Raw genomic sequence first — 11,246 nt, 5'->3', positions numbered from 1 at the left:
AGTTGGTCGCACAGAAAGACAGGCGGGCGGGCCAAATTGGTAAATTGTTTGAAAAGATGCATTACTCGCGGAGTCCCTGCCCATTTTCCTCTTCAGCCGCAGTCTTCCACCCACTTTTCGCCATTTGTCCGCCGCCTTTCAGCAAACCATTTTGGCCAGGCCGTAATTAACAAGCTGCAAAACGGCTCCAATGGCCTGGCAATGAGTTTCCCGACTTCACTTTTTATTCTCCGTTTTTTGTTGAGGCTTAAGCTTTGGCAGATACTTTTAGAGGGGGTTTTGCAGGCACAAATTATAAACAGGTTTTGACATAAATAAGAAAAATAATAAAAAAAATTGAAAATAAAACCTGGAAATACAAAAATAAATTATAATTTATGTTTTTTGAATTTAACATAGGTTTCTTTACAAACTTCGTAGAAGAAAAAGGATCATATAGATTTTATTGAGTTTAAATGCTCGCACTCGTATTGTTTTTTCATGCATTTGTTTATTTTACTTAAAGTGTAGATACCTTTAAAGGAGACAAAAGTAAGAGCTCTCATTGTATTTCTTTCATTTCTTTTATTTTTCAATAATCAATTATCTGTTTTCTTCTAGTTCTTTAAAATAACAAACAATAAGTTGGGTTTAGAGTATGCCGAGATCGCTGTGATTTAATTGCAAGTCCACCCACTGTAATCGCAGTTCATGTTGACCCCCTGGCAACCCCGAAACCCAGTTTTCCTGCTCTTCCCCGCCGGCCAAACCATCGTGATGATAGTCCAATGGCTTTTGTTGGCCCATAAAACATGTTTCCCGGCCAAAGAAGATGCGTTTCGCTGGCAGGAAGCTGGAGTCTGTAGTCGGTAGCTACCTGGAGCTTCCCGTGCCCACCGCCCACCGCCCAGCCCTCCTTATTTTCGCCTGCTCTTGTATTTATGCCTATGAATATTTCATTTAATTGAAGCGCATTCATTACCAACCACACACAGCAAACAGCAACCAGCCAAACAGCCCCCTTTCAGATCCTACCACCGCCCACCGCCGCCGCCCATGCGACGCCACACTTTTGGCGTTGTAATTAAAATAAATTTATTACGTAAAATGTTTTGCCAAAAAATTTGTCGAAAGTTGTGGCCTGGCCCCATGGCGCAATAAATAATGTGGAAGGTGTGTGCCAGTGTGTGCGGGAGTATCTGTGTGAATGTATGTTTAATGATCTGTGTACTCTTTGTTTTTGCCACCGTTGCTGTGCGGAAATTGATGCGGTTAATATGCTTCCAATTGTTAATTTCTGCATTTCGTTTTGTGTATTTGCAAAAGCCACAAAATCATGCGAAACAAATAAAAAGAAATGAAATAAAATACGCACAGGGATTGCAAATAGAAACCGAAAACAAAAGCTAAATCTAATCAACAGGAATAACAAACCAACCGAGCGAGCAACCAGCAAATTTAATGGATAACCAAAAATTTATGTTTACCCCTGGGATTTGGCTAACCGAGTTTTTCAATATGCCCGAACATAATTTGTATTGGATTGACTTCGAAAGGGAAGAGTGTCTAAATGATTGCAAAATTTAAGTTGAAACCGAAACTTATTTTTAATACTAGGCCCCATAACATGTTCCTTGTGATCTTTGAACTTAAGTTACCAATTCGTCTAATTGATGTCAGTGCATTTGAGGCTAAATGCACTTCGGTTCCTTTTCACAACCCAATCAAATCAACTTCAGCTCCATAGAAATTTAATCACTCAAACGGTGCCAACGGAAATTCCTGGAATTTTCACCGGACATCGACACCCTAACTAGGAGAAAATGATATCAGGAGAGCACTAATTGAAATCCACGTTAAAAGCCAACACCGAAAACAACCTGAATTGAATCAAACGCAATGCGCTGCAATTCAATATGGCGCATAGAGCGAGCGCTTGAAATAAAAATGTTCGGCACTGCGTAACGCGCTGCGTGATTTGTATTGTTCGGAATGGGCTCTTCCGGTTTCTGGACGTTGGGGTGCACCGAAAAAATTCCTAATGATGCTGAAAGCGAAATAAATATGATTTAAGAAATATGAAAGAAATTAGAAAAGTATATAAAAAGTAGATGAGTATAATGACGAAAAGTATAAAATATGAAAGAAATTAGAAAAGTATATAAACAATGCAACCATGGAGTTGTTTTTTACTTTAAAAAAGTGTCTGAAAGTATGCTGTGAAAAAGAACACTCACGAACTCGAATAAATTGTGGCCTGCTTTTAGGCACTCATATAAATGTTTTTGAAATCCCTCTTCTTTTTTTGCAATCGTTATTGAGCTGTTTTTTCCTATCTGCATCGGGAGTACTAGGAGATCCCGCAAATCGGCAATTGGATTGTACAAATCGAGAAAACTCGCCAGCTCGAAAGCATTGCATACTTGGCAACGCAATTTCGGGCATTGAAACAACAGCGAAATACTTGGCTTTTCGCTGTTTTGTTTGATTCTTTTGTAGTTTTCAGCTGCACGGCCATCAAAGTCAAGAACGGGAGGGCAATATAGAGTGGTCGGGTCTTGAAGGACCTACAGCGGGTTAACAAAAGGCGGCAGGAGCCGGAGCTTTTATTGCTTTAAACTGGCACTCGAGCTCCACTTGCAATTCAACTTGAGTCCTGGGCGAAAAAAAGAAAAGAGGTGGTGGCTCAAAAGAAAAGTGAAGCAAATGCCAGGATTCCGGGCTCGTCTTCATCCGAAATCCTCAGCTGACACTACGACAACCCTTTTACCCCAGCCTTACCGACTTTGGTTGCGTTTTTTCTGCCCCTTGAGGCAAAGGGTATTTACATTTGCCTTCACATTTGCCGAACGGAGGCAAAAATTGTACTAATAGGTTGGCATTATAAGTAAGTCTTGCATTTTAGCTTATTTATACGTTCAAGAGGAAAGTTAATATGTCAAATTCTAGCAAAAATATCGGTTGAGGGTTTGATCTATGTTTTCTACGTATATATCCTCTTTTTAACCACCTTAAAAATACCAAATACCTTCCTAAATTAACCAACAATCATTTTGAGACTGCGTACTCCAGTCCTTACAATAACCAACCAAAATGTTGTGACTATATACATGGCTTGACTGAAGAATAAAGGCTCAAAAGTTTCTTTATCAATGATCATTAAGGGTATTTGTGGCTTCGTTGGGACCGCAGCTGTTCATCCCTGCCACTTTTTCTTTTCGCCCATCTTGAGTTGGCATATTTTCGTTTTTTCGGTTCTGCTTTTGTTGCTTTGTGGCCAAAAATGCGGCAAAAATGGGGGAAAGTCGAGTCTTTGGCCATGGCTTTTGTTTTAATTGAAATGTTTTTGCTCCTCCGCTGGCTGCTGCCAGTGCTGGCAGTGTTGCTGCTGCTACTGCAGCACACTGCAGCTGCTTCTCTTTTCTAAGCCGATTAGAAGCAGTTCATAATGTGTACGGCTAAATATGAAAGCTGCACAGGAAGTTTTCCCCCACGTTTTGCTCCGCCCTCGGAGGTTGGAAAACAATTGTTTTGGTCCACCCTGTGGAGTGGACCGCAATCTCCGCAGTCTCTTTGTCCGTCTGTCTAATTGAAGCAGCATTTAGCAGATACCACGGCGTATGCGGAATATGCCATGGCGTACGGGGCATATGCGGAACGGATATCTTATGCATAACAACACAAAAATCACGCATACGCCGTGTGCGACTGTGTGGGTCTGGGAGAGCATTCGAATGAACCGCAGCCATTGCTGAAAGTAAACGCATGGAGCATCCGAAGCACTCGCAATCGCAATCCTTTTTATGCATTCCATGTGGCATTGCGGCCGACAAAGGGGAAAATCAATCAGTTTCTGTCTCGTTGGGGTCGTGCGGTAAAGTAAACCTTCATAGGTCGGTGCGAAGATCAGGATGTCAATAAATTCAAAGCGAAAAGTGTTTTAAGAAAGTCACATATATTTTATACATTTATTGGCTACATATTGAAAATTATAAATACTTTTTCTATAACTGTGTTTAAAATATATCTGTAGGAAATGCTCAGTTCGTATTAGGTTGGTTAGGTTAGTGCTTAAAATCTTTAATGTTTGAAAGTGAAATTTTTAATAAAATATTAACGTAGCATCACTATATTTTGTGCTTATTTTTGTGTATTTTTTTCCCTGCCTCCACTACCTTTATTCCTCCCTTTTTTCTCCCTGTGTATGCCTGTTTGTATTTTTATTTATTTCTGCAAGGCATTTTTCCTTCACCGATTCACTTACGTTGTTTGATTTTGGTTTTGTAAAATATTTTCTGCTTCAGCATTTTACATTTTTAATAGCGCTCTCTCTTTCTCCCTAGTGTATCCTTCTCTTTCGTTTTCGGCGTAGGTTGTTTTAGTATTTTCCAGTATTTTTACTGCCTTTTTTTTAGGAGGGGCGGTGATACTTGTCGCTGCAAGCGATTTGTTGTTTTTCCTCATAGAGGGAGGTTATTTTCGGGGGGAGACCGACTATTTTATGTGCATTTATCTGTGTATGTTGCTGCATCCTGCTTCTGTTGCTGCTGCTGCATAAAAGGATATACAGATGCAAATTCTATACGGAAATTTAGATGGGAATGGGGATTCGGTGAAAGGATGGTGCAGTGTGTGCTCAAAGAGGGGTGACTGTGGGGTGGCTGTGGGGTGACTGGGAGTGTGTGTGCTGGCCCTGCCTTCCATTGTGGAAACTCTATTTTATTTATCCGAACAGCTTCAGCTCGAAGCATCCGCAAAACTCTTGGCCAAACATTTCCCAACACTTAAGTGCATAATCAATCAAACTGATTTCTTAGTCGCCTCAACCGATTTCGGATTTTCGGGCTACGGATTTGTGTCCGGATTGGATTTGTGTATGGATTATTTTCCCAATGAGATTTTCCTGCTGTTGGTCGAACCGTTTGTGCTGCGATAATCACATTTGGGGAACGAGGTATTAGGAAACAGTCCACAAATGGATGTGATATGCATTCCCTTTACTATTAATAGCCTTGCAATTAGCTCGGTTTTGGTCGAGAATAGTGAGCTTCTTGTTGATATTTTGGCATTTTTGATTGATGCCTTGAACCACAATATTTTATTTAAAATTAACAGAGTTTAATGCATCATTTTCGAAAAAATTTAAAACCTAATATATTAAAAGATTTTAGTTCTGAATCTAAAGAAATAGACAGGGTGTTTAAAACAAGAGTAAATTATTACTGAAAATAATTTAATGAATTAAAATATCAAATAATTATAATCATTTTTTTTGACATTATATTTTAAAGTCAAGAAAAGTTAAAAACATGTCAAAGAGTTTCTTAAAGAACGTCTTTACGAAAGGAAAGTTCGTTCGACAATCTAAAAATACTTATTTTGGCACCGAACTCACCGACTTGCTGTTGCGGCTTCGCCTGCTGCGGCAGATCCTTCCTCTGGGGCGGAAGCGGCGGCTGTTTTCCGGACTTCCGCAGGGTTCCGTACCGCTGGGCGGCCTGCAGCATTTCGTGGGGCGCCAGCTGCTGCGTGGGACTGAAGCTCTGCTGGCTGAGCGAGCTGGTGACCGTCGGGATATGCGGCGAGTAGCTACTGTAGTCGACCAGGCCGCTGAAAGCCGACGGCGGGCGCTCCACATAAATCTGCTGCGACTGGGCGGCGGCCATTTGGAGGCGCCACAAGGCCTCCTGCGACAAGTCCCTGGCGTTGCTGTAGCTGTTCTCGTTCGAATTGTTGCTTGACCCTGCGAATTGCCACATTTCCTGGGGTTATTATGGGTCATTATTGGCTCGGAGCTAAAGTTAGAATACAGAGTAGTGCAGATGTCGAAACAGAAGGTGCCAGGTGCTTCAGGTGCTTTGCAGTGAGTGGGAAAACTTGAGAGTCACAGTGGCTAATTGGAAAAACACGCACTTACATAAACACATTTATATATAGAGGGCAGTAATGCCTGGTCATTCTCATCAGGCAGCTGTCCAAAGGATTATTGGAACCGGTTTGAATAGCAGAGTGTAAGGGTAACGACATGAGCTCGTTTAATTACTTTTAGCCAGCACTAATCACATGTACTACTAAATAATTCTAAGAGTGTTGGGTTCCGTCATAAAATAGAAAGATTCCATTCCATTCTAAGTGCAAATACTCCTCGCATAATTTGTCCAACCACTTTACATATGTGAGAATTGTATTTATAAAAAAACGAGTAAACAAAAACTTGCACGACAAAATTTAAGGTGAAAAAACGAGTTGGAAAATTCGATCTACTTTCACTGCCAGGGATTCGACGACTTCATTTTCCGGAGACACGAAATGGTGGCGGCCACCAACTGCCGGGAGCCGGTGACCAAGACATCCAGCTCGTTCTTCATTCCGTACTTCTGCTTCCCGTACTTGTTGACCAGGTACTCGAAGAAGGAGCTTATCGAAATGGAAAGCTGCGAGTTGTCCCGCTTGCCGTTCTCCTCGCAGAGAGCCCTCCAGTTTCCGGCATTCCTCTTGGCCCTCTGAAGCTCCTCCATGCCGTGCCACACCATGGCCTTTCCATCATCCTCGGTCAGGATTTCGCCTTCGAAAAAGTTGGGATTCGGTACGAAACAGGCCTCTTCGAAGCGCAAATTACTGCGGATGATGGTCAGCAGATCCTTGGCATTGAACTCGTTCACCTTGTTGAAGAGCAGGATCTTGGGCTGCCGGTTCGAGCGGGTCCTGGCGTAGAACCAATCCCGGCAGGCCATCATGGACTCGAAGGTATCGGCACTGTCCAGATAGACGTTGAACATGTCGTGGCGGATGAAGTCAAACTGTCCCGGCTGTTCGAATATCTCAATGCCGCGACTCGCTCCAGGGGTGAGCAACGTGGAGTTGTGATCCAAGCCCACCACATACTCGGGCTTGTGGCGCCTCAGGAAATCGTAGGCCAGCTGAATGCCCAGGGATCCGTTCAATCTCATCGTGTAGTTGGCCTTGTTCATCAGCAGCTTGTTGTTCATATTGCCCTCTACGTAGTCGTTGAAGGTGGGCACTCGATGGAGTTGTACGCCAATTTGTTTGGCCTTCTGGGCCAGCACCTCGCAGCACTCCGTTTGGCTCACGTTCGTATAGATATTGGCCTCCGGCTTCATGATGGCCGCCTTGGCCCAGGCTATGTCCCTCAGGGAGTTGCCCAGATTGGAGCTCTGCTCCCAACCCAGGGTCGTGATCCCTATGGTCTGGGCATGCGAGGCTATGTTGGTGGCATCGCTGGCTCCTCCATTGCCCACCTCCAGAATCGCCACCTCAACGCCGGACTCGTGAAAGGCGTGAAAAGCCATCACGGTCATGAGTTTGTTATAGGAAGGTGTGGGTTTCGTATTCGTAAGTTCCGTGTTGATCTTCCAAAAGAGCTCCGTGAACTTTACATCGCTGAGTGGCTCACCATCTATGCGGATTCTTTCGCTGGTCAGGAAGAGGTGCGGGGAGCAGAGAACGCCGGTCTTCACTCCGTGGCATCGCAGAATACTCTCCACTATGCCACACGTGGAGCCTCGACCCTTGGAACCAGCTACCTGTATCACGGGTATAGATTTCAACTGCTTCTTGGTAAGCCCCGTCTTTTCCAGGCACTCCATGGTTTGCTCTATCACCGGATCCGCCTCTTTCCTACTACTTTTGGTCGTGGCTCTTCCCGAGGTGGGTTCCAGAACCTGATAGCTGTTCAGCTGCTTAACTGCATCTAAGTAGGCCAAGCGTTCTGGACTCTTCTCTTCAGGTTCTTCGGAGGGTGGTGGCGGCGCAGGTTGGGCCTGAGGGGCCGCCCCTGCTGCAGATGGTGAGGCCACCTTTGGTGACCCCAATTTCTGCATCTTCTGAGCCTGCAAATCCTTGCCCGCCTGCATTTTTGCCTGCATCTCCTTCAGCCATTGGTTCTGCTTCTTCTGCTGCGATCCTTGCATCCGATTCATCCAGTTTTTTCGCTGCGACTCAGAAGAGGCGCCCTTGAAAGCCCCAGATCCTGAGCCGGAATCGGACTCATCTTCGTCCTTTTGTTTTTCCACCTTTTGCTGCCAGGGGTTCTGGTTTCTAGCTGGTGGAGCGCCAAAGGCAGAAGTTTGATTACCCATACCAAAATTGGAAATATTATTGTGGCCCTGATTAAACTGATTTTTTGGAGGACCACTAGGCGGCGGAGCACCCTTTTCAGCTGCCAACTTGGCTTTCTTATGCATTTCCGGCGAAACCTTGGCCAACCACTTGGCCCGCTGATCGGGAATTTTGGGAATATTTGGAATATTTGGTTGAACCGAGGGTTTCGGACTAATGGCAGTTGGTTGTCCAGGGTTTATGGTGCCCAGAGGCAGGGAATTCTTTGGGATTTCTGCTGGCTGAGCTGGTGGGGATTGCTGGGGTGCCGTGAGTGGCACTTGAGACTGAGGTTGCAAGGGCTGGGACTGGGGTTGCGATTGGGATTGCTTCTTGGTCAGCTCCTTGATGGTGGATGCCTTGCAGGCCTTCATCGAGGGCGCCTTGAAGCTCATCTTGAAGAAGCTCTGACTCGAATGGGCAGACCATTGTAGGGCTCTTAGGCGGGAACTCTGCCTTCGGTACATCAGCGGCATCAGCGAATGCATTCCAACCAGCAACTCCTAAAAATCCGTTGTCGGTGCTTTTTGTGTTTTGAGGTTTCAAGTTGAATAAAATGCCAACGAAATGTATGAATTTTGATCATGGAAATTTGTCGATCGAATTTTCTGTATCTGACTTGTGAGAATTTTTATCATTTGGTTAGGCGGTAAAATAATCAAGTGCCAATCGACCGGACACATAAGGGAAAGGTATGGGGTTCTTATTGCGTTTGGATATCTATCATTGTTGAAGACTATTTTAAGTAAATTGAATACACATAAAATCTAGATAGTCTCAACATATGATAACTTTTTAGATATATCATCTTGTTGGGTTCATTTATTTTTCGAATAAAATAATGTTTCAGCAATAGTAAAGCACAGATACCAAAATTCACCAGCAATGTCCACTCCCCCAATTCTTTGCATACTTTTGGGCACGTGCAGTAATATTTATACACCAAGAGAAATTTCATAAAGTGCAGAGAGAATATTAGTGCGTATAACTGTGACAACAAAGGTATTGCAATGGTAAATATTTTTTTAATTTTCGTTTCACCAAAAACCCCCAAACACTGAATAAATTTGTGAGTGCAACAACAATTATTAACGAAACATCAAGAGTAAAATTGCATATGGTGATTAGTTTTTTTGAGTGCTTTGGTGCGGACGGTGGTTAGTTTGTTGCTTATTTGTTCTTGTGGTGTGGAAGTTGCTCCTTGATTTTTCTGTTTTTTCTTTATGTCGCTCGTAGCTGGAGTTACCTGTGATGGCTAGTGTTGTTGTTGTTGTTGCTGCCTTGGCATTGCGAGACGTGGTTGTTATGGTGGTTGCCAGTGCTGTTGTTGTTGCCGCAGTGGCTGCGGTCACCAGGGATCTCATTTCCCTGGCATCCCGTTCCCGCTCTCTGTTTCCCAAATGGCTGCGCTTCAGGGTGGTGGTGGCGGTGCAATTGTTGGTGTTGTTGGTGGTGGTGTTCGTGCTGCTGTTGTAGTTGTTGTTGACTTTGTTGTTGTAGTTGTTCTTGTTGGTGGAGTTGTTGGCGATGGCGATGGTGGGTTGGTTCGTTAAATTGGCGCGTGCTGAATGTTGCTGCTGCAATGGGTTAATGTTGCTGCTGCCGCCGCTGATGTTGCATGTTGCTGGTGTCGCCTCAAGTGGTCCTGCTTCGGTTGCAACCACACACACCAACACCAACGACGCCGCCGAGTGTGTGTGTGTGAGTGGGTGTGGGGAGTAAAGGTGGGTGTGTGGGAGGGCAGAGAAATAGTAATTAAGTTGACGCTTGCCAAAAGCGGGAACGCAAAGAAAGAGCAACAAAAGCGCGCGAAACCCACAATTAAAATGCATTCTTGAGGGCAACACTCAGCGAAAAGGTTTCACCTATACAGACTTTAAGGCTTTTTCGTACCTCACTCAAAAACTTATATAAGAGAATATAATATTTTTCTATATTTATTTTTAAAAATGTAGTTGTTCTTAAATCATCATAGAATGTATCTTTTTACAGTGCAGCTCACCCCTCCATTTGTAGCTTTCCATTTAGGTGTGAATAGAGTTCCTCTCTTTATTGTTCAACAACCCCTTTCGCGCTGAAGACCTCAGGTGGGCCGAGGTGAAAAATAAGGTGCTGAAACACTCTCGGGTTTGGGTTAAGTTCTCCGGCCTAATCGGATTAAAGTCTAAGTGGTGACCTCTTTAAGGGGATTATTTGAGAAAGAATTTGTATATTCAAGTTGCCTAATTGCGTTAAATTTGTTTATTAAATTTTTCGAGTTCTTCAAGTCGATTTTGTGCGGACTTTATGTGCTCATCTAAGCCATCTTGTCGTCTGGCTTGTTGCTAATTGACTTTTCTCAGCTTGTTTGCAAGTGAAAAAGGCGACTTAAAGCGCAAACTTCACAATGCAATTTGGAACTTAAGGCACTGAAATGTTCGACGAAGTGACTCGCAATACGATAAACTAAGGAAGATATGTAGTTAGCAGTTAATAGTTAATTTATACGTGCAATTTTGTTTGTTGCTCTTAAAATTTATATTAGGCTAGTAATGTACCCACTCTTTTTTCAAAGATATGGTTATTAATTAAGCCGGGAACCCAAATATTTTTTGTTTGGCAAACTGCACTAGATAACAAATAATCATTCCTTTCGAATAAAAAGTATTTATCAGTTATTTGCGAACATTCGCCTCGAGAGGTTCTAAGCTGCTAAAATGCTTAGGATCGGAGTTATTCTTTTCGTTTTCTTTAGGGTAAATTTCTCGGCAAAACCACATCGCAATAGATGCGTTTTAAAAGATGACTCAATATTGAGTAACCAAAAAGCCCTGCTGGCCTTAGTTCAGGAAATGCAATATGAGATGGCCAGGACCCACAGAGAAATGAAGTCTACCATTGACTTGATAGAGCATCGGCAGGAAAGGATGCAAAACAAGCTGTGGGACATAGAGAAAACCCTTACCAGGATTCCGGGAATGGTATCGCCCATCTTTAAGCGAATCGGACTGGGACTTTTCTACATCGAGAACAGATCTAAGCAAAAATATTAGAAAAATCAAAACCACACAAAATTACCTTTAAGACTCGTTTGGTGATAACAGTCTAAGAAATATGTTGTGATAATGAATGTCACATATCATACATTTTATAATATTTTGTCTAATCTT

The 11,246-nt window shown here is 43.2% G+C and overlaps 2 protein-coding genes across 4 annotated transcripts in view; both read right to left on the bottom strand.

Moving 5' to 3' along the window:
* LOC108029207 (hemicentin-1) overlaps positions 1 to 11,246 on the bottom strand; it is a 104,754-nt gene that overhangs the window by 3,694 nt on the left and 89,814 nt on the right. The window contains exons 8-9 of one of the 3 annotated variants that reach the window (XM_017101387.3): positions 9,344 to 9,745; positions 5,375 to 5,722 (exon numbers count right to left, since the gene is read on the bottom strand). In XM_017101387.3, the coding sequence (XP_016956876.1) occupies positions 5,375 to 5,722; positions 9,344 to 9,745 (750 nt within the window). Of the gene's footprint in view, positions 1 to 5,374; positions 5,723 to 9,343; positions 9,746 to 11,246 lie in introns of those variants that run through there. The other 2 variants (XM_017101385.3, XM_017101386.3) reach the window with 2 other exon arrangements.
* On the bottom strand, positions 6,130 to 8,783 carry LOC108029208 (folylpolyglutamate synthase, mitochondrial). Its single transcript, XM_017101388.3, has one exon. It carries the CDS (start codon positions 8,583 to 8,585, stop codon positions 6,246 to 6,248), a length of 2,340 nt encoding a protein of 779 aa, XP_016956877.1. The 5' UTR covers positions 8,586 to 8,783; the 3' UTR covers positions 6,130 to 6,245.

Source organism: Drosophila biarmipes, chromosome 2L (assembly GCF_025231255.1).
Source record: "Drosophila biarmipes strain raj3 chromosome 2L, RU_DBia_V1.1, whole genome shotgun sequence".
In the NCBI taxonomy this organism is placed as follows: domain Eukaryota; kingdom Metazoa; phylum Arthropoda; class Insecta; order Diptera; family Drosophilidae; genus Drosophila; species Drosophila biarmipes.
Note: the sequence above shows the minus strand (reverse complement) of the source record. Positions and strands in the feature narration are given on the sequence as shown.